General features: G+C 41.0%; 1 protein-coding gene and 1 long non-coding RNA gene across 4 annotated transcripts in view; one reads left to right on the top strand and one right to left on the bottom strand.

Moving 5' to 3' along the window:
• The window catches only part of LOC138966286 (uncharacterized), a 470,291-nt gene that overhangs the window by 30,564 nt on the left and 417,469 nt on the right, over positions 1–22,258 (bottom strand). The window lies entirely within an intron of this gene.
• The window catches only part of LOC138966283 (cell adhesion molecule DSCAM-like), a 91,806-nt gene that overhangs the window by 65,698 nt on the left and 3,850 nt on the right, over positions 1–22,258 (top strand). For all 3 annotated transcript variants that reach the window (XM_070338441.1, XM_070338440.1, XM_070338439.1), the window contains one exon: positions 3,673–3,972. In XM_070338441.1, the coding sequence (XP_070194542.1) occupies positions 3,673–3,972 (300 nt within the window). The remainder of the gene's footprint in view (positions 1–3,672; positions 3,973–22,258) is intronic.

Raw genomic sequence — 22,258 nt, 5'->3', positions numbered from 1 at the left:
GTTTGCTTTTGAGAGTGTTCGCAAGTCATTGCTAAAGTACAGCGCTTTTTGTTATGACACCCCTCAAAAAATGACGCAAAAAGTCCCGTTTTTGACTGCTCTTGCGATCGACACCTGCATCAGTAGGAATAGCACAGCACACGAAATACGCAAGTTAGCTTAACAAATCAACCTGTTCAGGGTAGATAATTGATTTGACTTTCTTCGCGTATGTAAACCGTGCACAGTTTTGCCTATTGTGAATTTTTGTCGATTTTTAATTTGGCCCTTCGGTCGATTTTGAGGGTACCCTTATTTGAGCGACGGTCACGTGATCCCTGTAAAATGTATCGTTAATCCAAATAGCGATCCTGATAGTCAAGTGAACGGCCTTAACTGGCATATCAAGTTTTAATGACATTTCACGGGAATTAATTTGGGTGCGAAATGTGTTGCAATAATGTTTTGGCCAAGTTTATGTTGCTTGGTTTGGGTCTTGTTTGTGTTACATGTTGTGTTTGTTTAAGGGCTGTGTGGGTGATTATTCACAATGATACATTTCTACACTTTCAGCAGGACATCGACCTATGTTGTACGACAGCCCAAGGTTATTGAACTCGGTCTCATGTCCACCCCCCCCCCCCCCTCCCACCCTTCCCATTCCCCACCTACCGATACGTACACAATCAAATCTTCATAGTTGGTCACTCAACTCTGAATTTATCAGACATTTCTAATGGGAAACAATAAAGAGACCAAAAAGCAATGTACTCACGTTAAAATGACGAACACGGAACGAATAACAGCGACGTTTCGACCTAAGGGTCTTCTTCAGGCACAAAAATACACACACAAAAAAGAAGAAGACAGACGATAGAACAGATAAAGAGGAGAATAACTGACAAAACAACTGCACTGCACAAACCAACAAATGACAAAGACCCCACCATATATTTATATAAACACACGCGCAAGCGCACCTCACTCTGGACTTAAGAATAAGACAGCAGATGCACTCGAACAAGAACGCAATAGATCTGTGTACACGAGGGGTTTGAATGTACTGCCCACTTTTGTTTTTAATATATATGTATTTCTTATCTTCACGCGCACTGCAACAAAAAAGGCGCGTGAAGCAAAATTACTACATTTAGTCAATCTGTCGAACTCACAGAATGATACTGAACGCACTGCCTTTCGCGGAGACAAGGCTTTGCCGATACCCCGCGACCCAGACTAAAAGCGCTGACACATTCACTTGAAAAACGTACCGGCTCGCTGATCGCCTTAAGTGACAAGCGAGTATGGCGCAACAGCGTACAGCTCTTTACAGGAAAGCGCTTGTTTTTAAATTCTTTTTTTATTTTTCTGAGCTTGTTTTTAATCCAAGCAAAACATATCTATATCTATATAAAAAAAATATAAAAAAACAACATCTATTTGTTTTTGGATTCAGGAAATGTTAAAGACTAAACTGAACTTAATTTTGAATCGTATACTAAATTTTAATTTTAATCAGAGTGTTGATATCTTTAATGACCGAAGTCATTAATTATTTGTTAAGCTACCAAGCTGAAATGTAATCCCATAGTCCGGGCTTCGTCAAAAATAGTTTCACCACAGATTCAATTAATTTGATCAAAAAATGAGGGCGTGACAGTGCCGCCTCAACTTTCATGAAAAATCGGATATGACGTCATCAAAGACATTTATCGAAAAACATTAAACATATGACTGGGGATATCATCTGGAAGAATTTGTTTGAAAAAATTCATGAAGATCGGTCTAGTAGTTGCCTTTGAATCGCTCTACACATACACACACACACACCACACCACCACCGTCGTTTCGATTCCTGGTTTATGTTAAAACATTTACTCAAAACATGACTAAACTGGATTAATGTAAAAACGAACAACCAGCAACAACATACAAAATAGCCAAAACTTTTAAATGGGTTCTTTTCCTGATAAACCACTTTTTTTTTTCTTTTTTTTTTTAGAGTAATGGCGCCCGTTGCAGGAAACGCTTCAACGATAAAGAAAGCCTCATGAGGAAAGGTTTTCGAAACAGATACGTGGTATTGAGATATCTTAAAGAATCTCTAACTATCGTGACACCGTGTTCATCTCCTAATGACACTGTTTGACAGATATGGATTAGAATCTATTGTGGTCGCTGACCCCAAACCCAATCAACTTTTGTACCACTTTCCATACACTGAAACCGCAATTGATTTGTGTGAATCTAAACTCTTGGCTGTTGTCGCTGACCTTTAACCCAATCACATTTCGTACCTTCTTCCAGCTGTTGATCGATATGAATCTACACTCTCGCTGACCTTACATCCCAATCACCCATTTGACTTCTTGTTGTCTAATTGCCCATCTTCCAAGAATTGAAACTGCTATGTATGGACATCTGAAAGGCACAGTCCTTCCCGCTCACACGACCATGTTCACCACCACGTTCACCACAATGTTCACCACCATATTCACCACCATGTTCACCGCCATGTTCACCACCATGTTCACCACCATATTCACCCGGCACGGTTGGCCTAGTGGTAAGGCGTCCGCCCCGTGATCGGGAGGTCGTGGGTTCGAACCACGGCCGGGTCATACCTAAGACTTTAAAATTGGCAATCTAGTGGCTGCTCCGCCTGGCGTCTGGCATTATGGGGTTAGTGCTAGGACTGGTTGGTCCGGTGTCAGAATAATGTGACTGGGTGAGACATGAAGCCTGTGCTGCGACTTCTGTCTTGTGTGTGGCGCACGTTATATGTCAAAGCATGCAGCACCGCCCTGATATGGCCCTTCGTGGTCGGCTGGGTGTTAAACAAACAAACAAAACAAAAACCATATTCACCACAATGTTCACCACAATGTTCACAACCATGTTCACCGCCATGTTCACCGCCATGTTCACCGCCATATTCACCACCATATTCACCACCATATGTTCACTGCCATGTTCACCACCATATTCACCACCATGTTCACCACCATGTTCACCACCATGTTCACCACCATGTTCACCACCATGTTCACCCACCATGTTCACCACAATGTTCACCGCCATGTTCACCACCATGCACCATGTTCACCACCATGTTCACCCACCATGTTCACCCACCATGTTCACCACCGTGTTCACCACCGTGTTCACCACCGTGTTCACCACCATGTTCACCCACCATGTTCACCCACCATGTTCACCACCGTGTTCACCACCATGTTCACCACCATGTTCACCACCGTGTTCACCACCGTGTTCACCACCATGTTCACCCACCATGTTCACCACCGTGTTCACCACCATGTTCACCACCGTGTTCACCACCATGTTCACCACCACACATCTGTCCTGGCTTTCACATGGAATAAAAGCATCCTTTGGTTCTAACAGAATTCTGTTCAAACTAACATGAAACGATTGGTAATGAGTAATTAGGACACGAACTCAAGCAGAAGCTTATACAAGCAATACAACGTTACACACATGGTCACTGTGGCGGACATGACTGCACTAATAAACCAGGGAAAACTTGTGGGTCAAAAATATCATAATGTCCAACCAGAAAATGACGACTCCCCCACATGAGAGACTTGACGACAAACAAATGTCGTGTCGTCGCCTGTGTTAGGTTTTGAGTCCAAACAATCAAGTTCTTGTGTATTTTCCATCCTCCAGAGACAGACGACGACTCCACAAACCTGAGGGTCTTCACTGAAGAACTGGACAGCAACCTGGTGAAGGTAGCCTGGTACGTCCCGCCCAAGATTCTACCCGACCTCAGCGGGGTCACCGTTCAACTGACGGACATCGCGAACGTGGCCCTGCTGACCCAGCAAATGTCAGCTCTGACGCGCTCCCTGACCGTGAGGAACCTGCAGCCCGGGGAGAGGTACAAAGCGCACGTGGAGCTCAAAGGTCAACGAGGGGAGGTCGTGCGGTCTGGATTTTTGGAGTTCGACACGGAACCCACACCGGGTGAGTCTGGTAGATATTAACGAATAATGGTTGTACAGTGAAATCCCCCTTAACCGGGGGAGGTCTTAAATGGCGGGTTCTCAAAGGGTGGAGGGGGGGGGGGGGGGGGTCTACTCCATTTGCAAAATGTCGAAATGTCTATTGCCCTCTCCCCAAATCCTTTCCATTTCATGAACGCCATATTTTTTAACATGAATTCCTGTGGATAATTGCGATTTTGGAGCTCGACACAAATCCCCCTGTTGCACCACACTTTGAAGTAATCCCACACTTTGAAGTAAATTACTTCAAAGTGTGGGGATGTGCCCCACACTTTGAAGTAAACCCATTTTTTACTTCAAAGTGTGGGGGGATCTTCCCACACTTTGAAGTAAACTCAGTTTTTACTTCAAAGTGTGGGGGATCTTCCCACACTTTGAAGTAACTTACTTCAAAGCGTGGGACTTTTGCATCGCCTGTTTAAGCCTGATGATTTTGTCAAAACAAATGGCAACGTCTTTTGGATGAGTGAACAGAAAAAGTGAGCGAGCCAAGAAACATAATGATGTTTGTTATCAGGCTTTAAGCAATGGCCCATTGTTGAGTGTGACGAAGAGAGAGAGAGAGGCACTTTCAGTTAAGAACGCTTGTTTTCTGCCCGTCATCGAGTCTCTACTGGTATAAAAGAACGTCAATATTCGTAACATTACAGTTTGGGTAGATATGTTTTGCATGCGTCCACCTTAAAAGATCAGTGAAGAGTATTGTGAAGCAAATTGAGCCAATGTCTGAAGATCGTCTCCATCATTATGGTTCTCATTTGTTGGTCCATTAGATCTCAGCATCCGTAATTTTGAATGTTTCTCCTGACATTGAGTTCTCTTGAAAGTGAACGGCTTACACAGAAATAGCTATGCAAAGTTTAGGTTGTTTGTGCGCGTGAGTATGTTTGTTTCCTTGTAGTGTGTGTATCTGTTTGTTTTGTTGTTGATTTTTCGCTCTTTGATTGCTTGTTTTTAAATTGTATGTTGTTGCTTGTTTGTATGTGTGTGTGTGTGCTTTTGTTTGTTTGTGTGTGTGCTTGTTTGTAGGGAGTTACCACGGTGGATGTAGTTTGCTCTGCCTCTGCGTTATTTTCTCTGTGATACTTCGGACAGTCGGCGGTCGTAACTTGTAAGGGCCTAAACTTATCAACAGTCAGTCTTGACCGTATGAACATTTAAGATTGCCACCCCCCCCCCCCTCTCTCTCTCTCTCTCTCTCTCTCTCTCTCTCTCTCTCTCTCTCTCTCTCTCTCTCTATCTCTCACCCTCTCACACACTCTCTCGTTCACACACACACACTCACTCTCTCTCTCACTCTCTCTCTCTCTCACTCTCTCACACACTCTCTCTCTCGTTCACACACACACTCTCTCTCTCTCACTCTCTCTCTCTCTCTCTCTCTCTCTCTCTCTCTCTCTCTCTCTCTCTCTCTCTCTCTCTCTCTCTCTCTCTCTCTCTCTCTCTCTCTCTCTCTGGAGATATGTGAACCTCCACCACGAAATGAGTCGCATGTCACCTAGCGCGGTTCTGCGTTAGGCTAAATATAAGTCCGGGGAGTGTCTGGTAACAGTGTGAGGGTCACCTTAGTCACAGACTTATAACTCATTTCGTGGTGGAGGGTCACATTTTAGACTACTTCAGCAGCCTCCAGGGCTAAAAACAGGGTTGTATTTGCAGTCCAATTTTATTCACGTACTTTATAAACGAGTTAGCTAATGATGTCATGACTAAAGGGAATCATGGTATTCAGCTTTTGCCAAACCAGATCGAGATCTTCTTAATGCTGTTCGCGGATGACTTGGCGTTGTTGTCCTCCACAGTATGGGGACTACAGAACCAGTTAAACCTTCTCTTCGAGTCCTCTCAAAGACTAGGACTAAAAGTAAACACTGAAAAGTTTTTCGCAAAGGTGGCCACCTGTCACAAGGGAAAAATGGACTTTGGGAAATGAGAAAGTGGAGGTTGTTGGAAAATACAAGTACCTGGAACTAAACTTTTCAACAATGCTAAGTTATAATATTAGTACTGCATGAGGACTTCGTATGCAGGGCGAAGAAAGGCACTATTGAAATTCTCAAGGCCCTTAAAACCGATGGGTGTCATTCGTGCGCTGTATTCTTTAAGTTGTTCGATACACAGATCGTTCCATCATTATTGTAAGAAGCAGAAATATGGGGCCACCAGAACAATAAACAGATTGAGAAAGTTCACCTATTTGCCTGTAAGTTGTTTATAAACGTACCCCCGTCGACCCCCAACGATACGATATACGGCGAGCTAGGAAGATATCCACGTTACGTTTATCCCGGCACGGTTGGCCTAGTGGTAAGGCGTCCGCCCCGTGATCGGGAGGTCGTGGGTTTGAACCCCGGCCGGGTCATACCTAAGACTTTAAAATTGGCAATCCTGTGGCTGCTCCGCCTGGCGTCTGGCATTATGGGGTTAGTGCTAGGACTGATTGGTCCGGTGTCAGAATAATGTGACTGGGTGAGACATGAAGCCTGTGCTGCGACTTCTGTCGTGTGTGTGGCACACGTTATATGTCAAAGCAGCACCGCCCTGATATGGCCCTTAGTGGTCGGCTGGGCGTTAAGCAAACAAACAAACAAACAAACTTTACGTTGATGCTGCTGCAAAATGTGTGCAATACTGGTTTCGGCTGTTAAAACAACCATGCTCTCGACTCTCAAAGATGGCTTACCTGTCTCTTTTGAACAATCACGACAGAGGGCAAACAAACTGGGTCACACATGTCAAAGACCTTTTGTGCAAGTCTGGATATGGTTTCGTTTGGTTGTGTGCTGGGGTGGCAGATGAAAAGTTCTTTCTGGGAGACCTGAAGGAGACAATGAGGCACCAGTTTTCACAGGAATGGTTTACATGTCTGTCAGAAAGTACACGCCTGGAATTTTACCACAGTTTCAAAAGTTGTATTGGGCACGAAGAATACCTGAATATGATTCATGTGAGCCTTTATAAAATTGCTTTGTCTAGATTTAGACTGGGGGTCTCCCCATTCAATGCCCATCGACATCGTTACTTTCACTCTGACACCAGTCGTGACTGTCCTTTCTGCCCGGATACTGCTGAAGACGAAAGCCATGTTATTTTTTATTGCCCCACTTACGATAGCATCAGACAGAGATATATTGGCAGAATTCAGTATTTTTCAGACGAAGACTGTTTACGATATTTGTTCACTTGCACGGTGGAGGATCAGCTTGTATCCTTTGCAAAGTACCTGTTCTTGGCCTCACGAATGCGACAAAAATGACTTGCAGAAAACGAACCGCTCACGTGATTCTGGCGTTCCCTGTACGAACATATATCATGCTCTGGAATCATTGATGCATTCCCCGTGACAAGAGATTGACTTGAAGGTGCCGTAAACGTGAACTCCCTTCATCTCGGAAAATGTGTGCGTTAATTGGTGTGTGTGTGTGTGTGTGTGTGTGTGTGTGTGTGTGTGTGTGTGTGTGTGTGTGTGTGTGTGCGTGCGTGCGTGTATGTATGTATGTTTATGTATTTACGTGCGTGTGTGCGTGCGCGCGCGTGTGTATGTGTGTGTGTGTGTGTGTATGCTTTTGCTATCAAGCATATGATACCTACTGTAATTTCCTGCATTTGTTGTATGCATTTAATGACTGCTTCAGATGTGTATATTTGCATATCATTTGCTGTGTGTGTGCCCACACACGTGTGTATCTGTATGTGTGTGTGTGTGTGTGTGTGTATGTGTGTGTGTCCGTGTCTGTACGTGTATATCTGTGTATGTGTGTTGGTGTCGTTTGACATGTTTGCTTAAGTTATATTATCTTTCCAAGCTATGTTTTCATGATTATGTCTTAACATTTGGCAGGCTCTTTCTTTATTTTGCCTCACTTATTTGCATGTGTAGGCCATGTTTAAAGCCCGATGTATCACACCCTTATTAATTTCGTTTTATGCACCAATTTCATTTGTCTGAAAATTGTAAAAATCAACACATTGATTAGAACAATAAAACATCCATCCATCCATCTTTCTCTCTCTCTCTCACACACACTCTCTCTCTCTCTTTCTCACACACACCCACTCTCTCTTTCTCTATCTCTCACACACACACTCTCTCTCTCCCTCTCTCTCTCTCTCTCTCTCTCTCACACACACACACTCTCTCTCTTTCTCTATCTCTCACACACACACTCTCTCTCTCCCTCACACACACCCTCTCTCTCTCGCTCACACACACCCTCTCTCTCTCTCTTTCTTTCTCTCTCTCTCTCTCTCTCTCTCTCTCTCTCTCTCTCACTCTCTCTCACACACACCCTCTCTCTCTCTCTGTCTCTCTGTCGTCAATTTTATCATTGTGTGTCTGTGCTTCCCAAGAACAGATTGTAAGAAAAGGCGTAGCCTTAAATCTTAATCTTTGTTAAATAAAGTTCAATTCAATTCAATTCAATTCAATTCTCTCTCTCTCTCTCTCTCGCTCTCTCTCTCTCTCTCTCTCTCTCTCTCTCTCTCTCTCTCTCTCTCTCTTAAATCACCATTGGATCAGGAGTGATAACTACCACTTCAAGTAACGACCGTGCCACTTATGACTTCTTACCCTTCCCGTGCAATTACTGGAACAGCCAGACGGACCAATCACCGCTCTAGATCACAAAGCTGTGCAATGCTCCAAGCCGTCCATATGGTAAGCCTTCGAGTAACCTATTTACCACGCCGTTGCGCAGTTGTCTGTGTCATTTTTATTTTGACAGGAGACGGTATTACTTTTTGAATGGGCCTTAACTCACGAGCCACAGACGAGTAGGGTTGTCGCTTCTGGCGGTTGTCTGTCCTGTTTCTAGTCGTTGGTGAAGTTTCCGAGCATTTTTTAAATTTTTTTGTGTGCATTTTTGAGGACCCGACGTGAACATCTGTGGAACGGCCTTGGCCCCATTAGAAGTATGAGGTTGTCTTCTTGTATTAAGCGTGGTTTCTAGTGGGATTACAAAACACAGTTAATACACAAAGAAGAATAACAAGTCGCGTAAGGCGAAAATACAATATTTAGTCAAGTAGCTGCCATTTTTCAGCAAGACCGTATACTCGTAGCATCGTCAGTCCACCGCTCATGGCAAAGGCAGTGAAATTGACAAGAAGAGCGGGGTAGTAGTTGCGCTAAGAAGGATAGCACGCTTTTCTGTACCTCTCTTTGTTTTAACTTTCTGAGCGTGTTTTTAATCCAAACATATCATACCTATATGTTTTTGGAATCAGGAACCGACAAGGAATAAGATGAAAGTGTTTTTAAATTGATTTGGACAATTTAATTTTGATAATAATTTTTATATATTTAATTTTCAGAGCTTGTTTTTAATCCGAATATAACATATTTATATGTTTTTGGAATCAGCAAATGATGGAGAATAAGATAAACGTAAATTTGGATCGTTTTATAAATTGTTATTTTTTTTTACAATTTTCAGATTTTTAATGACCAAAGTCATTAATTAATTTTTAAGCCACCAAGCTGAAATGCAATACCGAACCCCGGGCTTCGTCGAAGAGTACTTGACCAAAATTTCAACCAATTTGGTTGAAAAATGAGGGCGTGACAGTGCCGCCTCAACTTTCACGAAAAGCCGGATATGACGTCATCAAAGACATTTATCAAAAAAATGAAAAAAACGTTCGGGGATTTCATACCCAGGAACTCTCATGTCAAATTTCATAAAGATCGGTCCAGTAGTTTAGTCTGAATCGCTCTACACACACACACACACAGACAGACAGACAGACAGACAGACAGACACACGCACATACACCACGACCCTCGTTTCGATTCCCCCTCGATGTTAAAATATTTAGTCAAAACTTGACTAAATATAAAAACGAAGAAAAAACAGCAACAACGATCGCATAGAATAAATGTCGCGTGTCACCGAAGCAAGAAAGAGATATACACGTTCAGGAAAATATGCTGAATTTCTGCATGAGGAATCAGTTTTTGTTTTCTTATCAGCTAACTAAGGCTTTAAAGCTCGGGTGGAAATTGCCAAAGCCCATTAATGTTGTGAGAGCATGGGTAAAGCTTTTGGGGCGTTTCAACTGTTAGAGAAATCATTCAATTCGCTTTATCTTTTGACCACCAAAAGGACACTAAGGAGATATTTCAATCGGCATGTTATAAATGCCTGTTTAAGGGGAGCGGGGGGGGGGGGGGGGGGGGAGGAGGGGTTGGGATGTCCCAGGAGAAGACAGATAGATTATATTATCCAGCACATGAATAAATAAACCGCTTGCTGCGTTCTTTCCATGCATATAATTTACAACCTGATCAATGTTAGCCTATCATTTCAGTACAGCGTTATCCGTTGGACGGGTTAAAGGCACAGTAAGCCTCCCGTAAACCATCACAGATACTGTCAGGCTTTTACACACAGTACAAACACCCTTCCATTTGAACGTTCACCAAACGGGAACATCCTAGGTGCCCTACGTAAAGAGCGAGCAATTTTCAAAGAATTTATTTTTGCGTGGTTTATCTTACCCCTGAGCCATCGTGAACCCGTGTGATCCAGTTTCCCTTTTTCACAATGCAGTCGTCAGTTTGTAATTTGAATGCGGCTCGCTGTGAGCTTATCTGCAATAGCACGTTATTATGTACCTCTGACTTTTCACGAAACAAACGAATGTGGTTCATAAGAACTCGAGCGTTGGCTTTTGACTGCCTATAAACCGACGTCTGCTACGAAAACCACGACCTTACGTGACCCTGCTTCCGGGCTTTTCTTTTTTCAAACTTTCAAAACTTCGAATTGTACTGATCTTGTCTTGATGAAAAAATAATTCTTTTATGATTTAAGAATGTTTGTGTAACAAGCTGTCAATTTATTATTTAGATTTTAAAAGTTAGGTCTAGCGGCAAAACGCACAATCATCGCTCCAGGGCTATCGCCAGTTGAAGGGAAGTAACTCATTTTTGACCTGAGTTCAGGATGGGTCCGATTGACATGGTCTCAATCCGAAAACTTAATTAATTGAAAATTGCTCGCTCTTTACGTAGGGCACCTAGAATGTTCCCGTTCGGTGAGTGTTCAAATGGAAAGGTGTTTGTACTGTGTGTAAAAGCCTGACAGTATCTGTGATGGTTTACGGGAGGTGTACTGTGCCTTTAATGAGCAACGTTTGTCTAAAACTATATTGTTCCGCTCGTGAATGACTCTCTGTCAAACATGACTTTAAAACTGCAATGAACAAATCAGCACTACTCCTAACAGACATTGTAACGTCTCGGTTGAACTCAAAACGTACTTCCAGTGTCATTCAGTCTATTATATAAACAAGTCGCGTAAGGCGAAAATACAATATTTAGTCAAGTAGCTGCCATTTTTGAGCAAGACCGTATACTCGTAGCATCGTCAGTCCACCGCTCATGGCAAACTGAAAGGCAGTGAAATTGACAAGAAGAGCGGGCTAGTAGTTGCGCTAAGAAGGATAGCACGCTTTTCTGTACCTCTCTTTGTTTTAACTTTCTGAGCGTGTTTTTAATCCAAACATATCATATCTATATGTTTTTGGAATCAGGAACCGACAAGGAATAAGATGAAAGTGTTTTTAAATTGATTTGGACAATTTAATTTTGATAATAATTTTTATATATTTAATTTTCAGAGCTTGTTTTTAATCCGAATATAACATATTTATATGTTTTTGGAATCAGCAAATGATGGAGAATAAGATAAACGTAAATTTGGATCGTTTTATAAATTTTTATTTTTTTTTACAATTTTCCGATTTTTAATGACCAAAGTCATTAATTAATTTTTAAACCACCAAGCTGAAATGCAATACCGAACCCCGGGCTTCGTCGAAGATTACTTGACCAAAATTTCAACCAATTTGGTTGAAAAATGAGGGCGTGACAGTGCCGCCTCAACTTTCACGAAAAGCCGGATATGACGTCATCAAAGACATTTATCAAAAAATGAAAAAAACGTTCGGGGATTTCATACCCAGGAACTCTCATGTCAAATTTCATAAAGATCGGTCCAGTAGTTTAGTCTGAATCGCTCTACACACACACACACACGCACACACGCACACACACACGCACACACGCACATACACCACGACCCTCGTTTCGATTCCCCCTCGATGTTAAAATATTTAGTCAAAACTTGACTAAGTATAAAAAAGGTCTACGTTAGGAAGAGGATGACTTCTGATGCCGTGTGATGAGCTATTTTGTATCCCCTCAAGAGCTGAGGAGGCGTTATAGATAACGGGAAAGTGTTTGCGTGTGGACAAAAACGTGGGTGGGTTGGGATCAGAAAGGACAGGAGTAGGGGGTGGGTGGGGGAGGGGGGGGGGGTAGGGATGGATTTAAGCGACGTCAAGTTCAGTTTGGGATGAGATGCACTGAGTAGGTTTCCTTGCTTTTTGATATACTGAAATTTGGGTCTCCAGGTTAATTGATTTTTTTGTTTTTTTTTGTTTTTTTTGGGGGGGTGATTGATTGATTGATTGATAGTTTGATCGATTGATATAAGTCGATTCTTCTCTCAATCTTAAGATGCATAACATACGATGTAGACCCGAACGACAGTATTAAGACAGAGGAACAGGAGAAGAGAAGGTGCGAATCTGTAGTATGTCTGTGGATGTGTGTGTCGGTGTGTGTATTCTTGTGGTTGGTGTGCTTGGTGTGTGTGCGTGTGCGTGTTCGTGTGTGTGTGTGTGTGTGTGTGTGTGTGTGTTTGTGTGCGTGTGTGTGTGTGTGTGTGTGCGTGTGTGTGTGTGTGTTTGTGTGTGTGTTTGTGCGTGTGTGTGTGTGTGTGTGGTGTGTGTGGTGTGTGTGTGTGTGTGTATGTGTGTGTGTGTGTGCGTGTGTGTGTTTGTGTGTGTGTGTGTGTGTGTGTGTGTGTGTGTGTGTCTGTGTATATGTGTGTGTGTGTGTGTGTGTGTCTGTGTATATGTGTGCGTGTGTGTGTGTGTGTCTTTGTATATGTGTGTGTGTGTGTGTGTGTGTGTCTGTGTATATGTGTGTATGTGTGAGTGTACGTCTCGATCTGTCTGTCTTTCTATATGTCCGTGACTGTACTGTACCGTACCGGTCTGTCTGTCAGAGGAGGGAGGGGGGGGGGGGGTTGGCGGCGGGGGATTATTCTATAGCCTTGGGAAAGGGCCGTGGTTTCTGCGCAACAATGTCTGATCATGTCTGAGTTTGCTCTCATCATGTCTGGACTTAACAAGACTTAAAGTATTTTTTTGAAAGTGGGGCGGAATAAAAGCTAGAAGAGATGTTAGTGTGTGGTAAGTGTGTGCCTATGGGCAATGGAGAGGTACTTAAATCTGGCGGGAGATACTTTTCGAGTACCGAATAATCCGATTTAAACTTCGGTGAAGTAGAAGAAGGAAGAACCCATTGGATTCAAGGCAGAGTACACCCGACAGGAACATATCCAAAGAAGGAAAGAACAACTGAGTCGCGTAAGGCGAAATTACAACATTTGTGACCCTCCACCACGAAATGAGTCGCATGTCATCTCGCGCGGTTCTGCGCTAGGCTTAATAATTATAAGTCTTGTGTGAGTGTCTGGTAACAGTGTGTGGGTCACCTTAGTCACAGGCTTATAACTCAAACAGTTTTTGCTCTTTTCTGAACGGTTTTCACCACTGGATAGAGCATAAAACACTCTTTCGGAAAATGTAAAAATATGGAAATCATGCAAAGGTGACATGCGACTCATTTCGTGGTGGAGGGTGACATTTAGTCAAGCTGTCGAACTCACAGAATAAAACTGAACGCACTGCATTTTTTTAACCAAGACATAACAGCTTCGTCAATCCCCACGGCATGGAAATCGCTCACATTTTTCCCGTGCAACACGTGCGACAAGCCAGTATAGCGCAATAGCGTATTGCGGTAAGCAGGAACGCGCGCTTTTCAGTATCATTTTTAATTTTCTAAGCTTGTTTTAAATGCAACATTATATCTTTTTATATTTAGTCAAGTTTTGACTAAATATTTTAACATCGAGGGGGAATCGAAACGAGGGTCGTGGTGTATGTGTGTGTGTATGTGTGTGTGTGTGTGTGTGTGTGTGTGCGTGCGTGCGTGTAGAGCGATTCAGACCAAACTACTGGACCGATCTTTATGAAATTTGACATGCGAGTTCCTGGGATTGATATCCCCGTACGTTTTTTTCATTTTTTTGATAAATGTCTTTGATGACGTCATATCCGGCTTTTCGTGAAAGTTGAGGCGGCACTGTCACGCCCTCACTTTTCAACCAAATTGGTTGACATTTTGGTCAAGTAATCTTCGACGAAGCCCGGACTTCGGTATTGCATTTCAGCTTGGTGGCTTAAAAATTAATTGATGACTTTGGTCATTAAAAATCTGAAAATTGTAAAAAAAATATTTCTTTTATAAAACGATCCAAATTTACGTTTATCTTATTCTCCATCATTTGCTGATTCCAAAAACATATAAATATGTTATATTCGGATTAAAAACAAGCTCTGAAAATTAAATATATACAAATTATTATCAAAATTAAATTGTCCAAATCAATTTAAAAACACTTTCATCTTATTCCTTGTCGGTTCCTGATTCCAAAAACATATAGATATGACATGTTTGGATTAAAAACACGCTCAGAAAGTTAAAACGAAGAGAGGTACAGAAAAGCGTGCTATCCTTCTTAGCGCAACTACTACCCCGCTCTTCTTGTCAATTTCACTGCCTTTGCCATGAGCGGTGGACTGACGATGCTACGAGTATACGGTCTTGCTGAAAAATGGCATTGCGTTCAGTTTCATTCTGTGAGTTCGACAGCTACTTGACTAAATATTGTATTTTCGCCTTACGCGACTTGTTTTTTTTTTGTTTTTTTTGTTTTTGTTTTTTAAAACATAATATATCTATATGTTTTTGGAATCAGTAAATGATAAAAGAATAAAATGAAATCATTTTTGGATTGATTTTTTACATTTTAATCGTAGTACTAATGAACCTATTTTCGTTAATTGTGATCACATTTTAAATGTAAACATGACATATGTACATATTTTTAGATTCAAAATTTGATGAAAAATACGATGCAATCATTTTTAAATCTGTTTGCAAAAAATCGATTTTAATGACAACTTTAATGAGCAAACTAATTAATTAATTTGTAAGCTTTCGAGCTGCAATGTAATCCCATAGTCCGGACTTCGTCAAAGATTGCTTGACCAACATTTCAACCAATTTAGTGGAAAAATTAGAGCGTGACAGTGCGGCCTTAACTTTCACAAAAAGCCGGATATGACGTCATTGCCTAAGACATTTATCAACAAACAAACAAACACTCATCTGGGGATATCATACACAGGAACTCTCATGTAAAGTTTGATGTAGATCAGTTTAGTAGTTTACTTTGAATCGCTCTACACACACACATACACCCACACCCACACACACACACAAACACACACACACACACACACACACACACATATACACACACACACACACACACACACACACACACACGTGCACACACACCACACCCTCATCTCGATTCCCAGTCAATGTTGAAACAAGTCCAGTCGGCTGTAACCAAGTGAGTTACCGTACCTGTCTGGACTCAAGAACTGTTGGTTTTGGTATTGGTGTTGGTATTGGTATCATATCGTCCTGCTAGGGTACCCTCATGGCTGCTTTCTCACTGGGGAAAGCGAGTTGTCACATTTTTCACGTATTCATGTATCCAAGCCCTGCGACTGTTTGCTGTGAACTTGGGATCTCTATCGTGCGCGTGCGTGCACACAGGGCTGTTCGGACACCGAGAGGAGTCTGACTCTGGGAAATAAATCCCTCGCCGAACGTGGGGGTCGCACTCACACAGAAAGCGACAAATGAACTGGTTTCAAGCCAGCGCTGCTGTCCATTGAGCTACCTCGTCGCCCTTGGGAGTCCATCTAATTAGATCCGGTATATATATCCGGTATATATATATAATGAACTGACAGAGGGCATTTGAGTTCATTCCCCTTCTAACTTGCACGTGTATGTGTTCCTTCAGCGGCTTTAAAACAGTAAACTCTCGGGCCTAAAAGGTAGTCACCGAGGTGGTCATCTAATAAGACCAGTTTTCCAGAAGACTTCCTTTTTTAATTGCATCCGCGGGAAAAAGGGTTATTAAAATAAAAAGCTTAGGTTGGGGTTTTTGTTAGTGTGAATTTTGATGCACAGTTTTGTTTCTCTTTTCCTTCGTTTTCATTTATATATATATTGGTTTATTTTTTTAATATTTGTTTTAGTAAACATTTGTTTATTACCTTTATTTATTCATTTATTTATCTATTCATCTATTTATTCATTTATTCATTGGGGTCCGCAACCTAATTCTACCTTCTGGTATCTTTGTCATAACCAATGGCAATGTACTTAACGGTCCAGAGAACTCTTTTGAATACGTATTATAACTTGTAAAAATGCTATCGAAAACTTGAATCACAAAGTCTGCTGCTGGCTATAATTAAATTTAGCCACAGTTAAATGAATGTTAAGCCTCTGTACATTTGGTCATTGATATATATCTGTTGTTTTTCCCTTTTAAGTACGATGCTCTCATTCAAAGTACCAATAGATGAACGTACACTACGTAGGTTTTAAACACTCGATAGTGTCGTAGACTTTTAAATAGACTTGCACAATGATTTAACTCGGACTATGCGGCCAATAACCTACACATACACACACACACACACACACACACACACACACACACACACACACACACACACACACACACACACACACACACACACACACAAAATGCTAGTCAGTCAGGGAGATAATATGCATTAACATGTATTCAGGTTGCTATACCGGATGTGAACAAAGACTGCTAATTTCCTTTTGAATGTTTGAGTCGATGGGTGTTGCATATATTTATTTCATTTTGAACACAGTGGATGTTCTGGCTTGGACAGGACAGATTTACATTTTGGTCAATGAACTCACAGGAAGTACAAAATCCTGCAACGGGTGCACACGTATGAAGTTGCAGGAGGTATGTAGCCAACCAACCAACCAGCCAGCCAGTCAGCCATCAGCACTAAAAGCAGATAAATTATGTTATGTTCACAACAAAAACAAAAAGTGCAACAAAATTCTATATCGAAAACAAGAACCTTGTCAAAACAGGGAGAAAGTCAATATACTGAAATAGTAGTAACAACCAACTCACTTATAAACACAATGCTTCTCGTTTTCAAGACACAGCTAGTCCGTCCCCTGTAAACTAGCCCGGTGTCACGAACTGAAAACTCTGCCTGAACAATCTTTCTCATTGCGGTCAATGCGCATGCGCTAACATGGGGAGATTAATCAGGTCGTGAACAACCTAACCCTAACTTTTACCCTAACCCTAACCCTAACCCATGGTTCGTTCGGTCAAAGCCGGGTCGCATTTTTTAAGTCCAGGAATGGCGCATGCGCATTGCCCGCAATGCGAAGGATTGTTCAGCAGAGGTTTCAGTTCGTGACACCGGCCACCATCTCAGATCTACACAGGCTTCTCCGTCTATATCCCTCCGCTTGGACACATGCCAACACTCAACATCCCGGCTGCTTCTGATGAAGAGGGAAGAGTATGCTTTAATTTTCTGATTGACACCATTGTCAGTTACACAATTTTATCATTACAAGCATCACACAGCCGGCACGGCTTCTGCGAGCAATAAGAGCATCTTTCCACTTGACCGCATACAACAACTCAACTTCCTGGTTGCTTCCAGTGAAAAGCGAAGGGTACAATTCAATTTAACAGATTGACACCAGTGTCAGTTACAAAATGTTATCATTACAAGCATCACACAGCCGGCACGGCTTCTGCGAGCAATAAGAGCATCATTCCACCTGGATGCATACAACAACTCAACTGCCTGACTGCTTCGAGCGAAGAGTGTGCATGTTGCGATGAATTATTTCGTAACTGACGCCCATGTCAATCAGCACAATTAAATCATGCTCATCACTCTTCACAGGAAGTTGATTTTTTTTTAAGCGTTCAAGTGGAAGGGTGCTCTTACTGCATGACAAAGGCTTGACGGGTCTGTGATGCTTAGTATGGTTGTAAACGCTGGAAGATGTGCATCTTTAAACGGTTGTGACAGAAATACGCACTCTTGAAGAACAACGCGTAAGTAATGTCGACATGAGGTTACTGACCACAGAGCCCGAGTAAAACTATTGTCCAAGTTTATTCAAATGTTCTGCGGCTTTTATGAAATCTCAATGAAGAGGTATGGGAATGAAAAGGATTGTAGTGTTTTCCATCCAGGACAGGCACTCTGCACATAATGCATTGTGGAATACAGTTTTGTTTATTGGAGATAATTGAAATGGAAATTCCTTTTAGTATACAGTGTGTATGTGCTGCTTTCAGGCTGTCATAATGTAGGCACAACTCTAACATGAAAAGCGTTTTAGTGTGTGACACTATGGTCAATGTTCTGATCTGGAAATATATATTATGGTGCAAGGAAGCCATGATATTTACGTCATTTATAGACGGAAAGCTCTGTTGGGAGCTACGACGAATGCACATATATACAAGCTCACATGCAATTGATTACGTATCTGTGCAACATTGTGCACTCTTCTCGCAGTATATGTACGCTGTGTTTTGAGCTTGCGGATATAACACGAATTTACGGGAAATATGGGCCCCCAATATGGACCGACTCCTAATATTGACCAGCTCCTTATATGGACCACCTACTGCTCTGGGAAAATAACAACACAAGAGTGCTCAGACACAATTTCATTCGCAACTGTAACCCTCTGTGGATAGATTATAAAAGTCGAAACAGCCGGGGACGCACACGCAGCTAAACTGTTTGCCATATTACTCATATATATATATAATTTATATTGTTTTACATTTCTGCCAGCGTTCACTAATATAAAAAGCACGGCTTACGGTGGACTAGTTGCAGAGCTAAGCTCATACAAAAATGCTTTATACAGACAGACTAAATAGACAGACAGGCTAGATAGACAAGATAGACAGAGAAACTAGATAGACAGACAGACAAATAATATGTGAAGTACACATACACAAAACAGCCTTAAGTTAAAAATAGAATTAGTTGAGCAGTGTAAAGCTCGCGCAGCCCAAGTACGCGCCCGTGCGAAGTGGATAGAACAGGGAGAAAAGAACACAAAGTATTTTCTCAACCTTGAAAAAGCCAGAGCAAATGCGAAGATTATGGACAGTATACAGTGTGAATCTGGGGAAGTGATAACTGACCAGCGTGAAATCTTGAACGCGCAAAAGAATTACTATGCTGACTTGTACAGAAAAAAAGTAAACGTTGAAAACATGGACGAAAAGGTGGATCAGTTTTTATCTGATGTGACAACATTACAGATTTCAGATTTTCAGAGAAATGAGTGTGAAGGGTTAATAACTGAAAACGAAGCTCTCGCTGCACTAAAACAAATGAAATCTGGGTCGGCCCCTGGGGTTGATGGTATTACTGCAGAATTTTTGAAAGTGTTTTGGACCCGCATCAGAACATTGTTAATTGCGTCTTTTAATGCAAGTTTTGACGATGGAAAATTGTCTTCCACGCAGCGCAAAGCTGTCATTACTCTTATACACAAGGGAAAGGACTTGCCCAAAAATGAATTAAAGAACTGGAGACCCATCTCCCTTACAAACAGCGATTATAAACTGATAGCCAAGTGTTTGGCAAAAAGGTTAGGAAGCGTTATTGGTGATATTGTTCAGAAAGATCAAGTCGGTTATATTAAAGGCAGAAAAGTATCTACAATATTAAGGTTAATTGATGATGTAATCGAACAGTCACACGAGTTAAATCAACCTGGTCTGTTGGTCGCAATTGACTGTGTTCAAGCGTACGATAGTATATCAAAAGAGTTTATTATTAAAGCCTTTCAAAAATTCGGGTTTGGGCCAGAATTTGTTCAATGGGTGACTGTGTTAATGAACGACACGGTTAGCTCAGTGCAGTATTGTGGATGGTTGTCGGATTTTTTTTATGTGAAAGCCGGGATTCGTCAAGGGTGCCTGTTTTCATGTTTGGCCTTTGTAGTGGCCATTGAATTGTTGGCATCAAAAATAAGACAGTGTAGACGTATTAAAGGAATTTCGTTATGGAATAATGTTGATATTGCAACCGTTATTAAAATTGCTCTGTATGCAGACGATATCACCCTTTTTTTAAAGGATGAGATTGATATGTATTATGCACTTGAAATAATGAATGACTTTTCTAGCTTTTCAGGCTTAAGGATACATAAGAGAAAGTCTGAGGCGATGTGGTTGGGTAGTAGGAAACATTGTGATGAAACATTTTATAATTTTGTTTGGAAGAAGAAGTTGAAGATTTTGGGTGTATATTTTTGTAATGATAAGAGTGCTTCTTTGGTAGAAGATAACTGGACTGGAAGAATAAGGAATATTAAGCGATTGATTTGTGCATGGGAGAAGCGAAATTTGAGCATTTTAGGGAAAATATGTATTGTGAAAACGTTTTTAATTTCACAATTTGTGTATATTATGCAAGCGTTTGTATTACCTGACTGTGTTTTGAATGAAGTAAATACCTTAGATTTTTGTGGCGAAAAAGAGATTGTAATCGGAAGGCCTTTCAAACGGCGAAAAGAAACGTTTTATGTTTTGAATGGGTGGCCTAAAAATGATCGATATTAGGCAAATGCAAATTTCTTTTCTAATACAATGGGTTTCACAACTGACTACATCAAATGAAAATGATAATTGGAGTCTCACTCCAAAGATGATGTATTTGCGTTTTGGAAAGCACTTTGAATGTTTCTTATCGAATGTAAACAGTGCAAGATTTAAAGGGTTAGACCTAGTGAAATCACACTTTTGGAAAGCAGTATTAAAATATTGGCTGGATAATAACCACTACGATCGTGGGACAATCGGGCCGATTTTATTATGGAATAATGCATGCATAACGTATAGTGGCAAAGTTTTATTTTTTGAAAGTTGGATACGACGAGGTGTATTGGTATTAACTGACATTGTACGTTCGGGAGACATATTATCATATCAAGATATATGTGATTTGATTGGATATTCGCCAAACCGAATTCTTGAATATAATGTTGTAAAAGCTGCTGTGTCATTATTCATGAGGAAAAATGTTGTAAATATGACTGATGATGTTTGTATTACCCCACTGTTTAACGGCAAAAATGTGTTAAGTGCCAAAGAATATCGGAAAGAGATTATTAATATGAAAACAGATGTACCATGTTCCGGAGGATTTTGGAAGAGAAAGTTTAATGTAGAAATTGATGAACGTTCTTGGATAGTTGCCCATCAGTCAACACAAGAGACTAGATTAAGAGTTTTACACTGGAAAATTATGCACAACATTTATCCGACCAACATTCTCCTGTGTAAAATGAAAGTAACGGAAACTAATAAATGTAATTACTGTTGTGATGTAACTGATTTCATTGAACACTTCTTTTTTGAATGCCCGGTTGTATACAAATTCTGGAAGTTTATTGAAGAATTTATTTTTCGTACTTTAGAAATTAAGATTGTTTTGAAAGTTAGTGATGTTTTATTTGGTATGCATTTTGTAATGGTGAAAAAGGCAACTATGTATAAATTGAACCACATTATCTTAATCGGAAAGATGTGCGTTAGTATATATAAAAAAACAAATTCGTTTTTACCGTTGGAAAGTATTTTTAATAGGCAGTTACAGATAAGAAGCATTTTTGTGTGAGTGTTCGAAGAACAAAACGTTAAAAAAAGTTAGCTTGTTGTACTCGATAAGATGTATTTAATTCATTGTATGAGATATTGTTGATTGTTGTTATTTATTTGAATAAAATTGTAAAAAAAAAAAAAAAAAAAAAAAAAAAAAAAACAGCCTTGGGAAAGGGAAGAAAAACAAGTGATCCAAGCAGTAAAATATGTCAACTTCACGCGGACCATACAGACATATCTCTGATGGCCAGGAAGGCTAGGCGTAGTTGTGTGTGTCATAGTCTTCACGAACGCGGCTTTGATGGCGTTGCTCTAAATATCCAATCATATGCAGCAGTTCTCGGGTCTGGTTGACGCCAGGATAATTATGGCAGTGAGTGTAGACTTATGCCCTGTTGTGCAGTAAGTCAAACCAGATTATAACCCCCCACAGTATTATCATTACCATCATCATTTTCTCGTACATTCACACAATCACAAACTTGTCTGAGCTCTCTTTGCCTTGCAGGGGGGCCG

This window comes from Littorina saxatilis, linkage group LG5 (assembly GCF_037325665.1).
Source record: "Littorina saxatilis isolate snail1 linkage group LG5, US_GU_Lsax_2.0, whole genome shotgun sequence".
NCBI lineage: Eukaryota > Metazoa > Mollusca > Gastropoda > Littorinimorpha > Littorinidae > Littorina > Littorina saxatilis.
The sequence above is the reverse complement of the archived record's forward strand: the minus strand, read 5'-3'. Positions and strand labels throughout refer to the sequence as shown.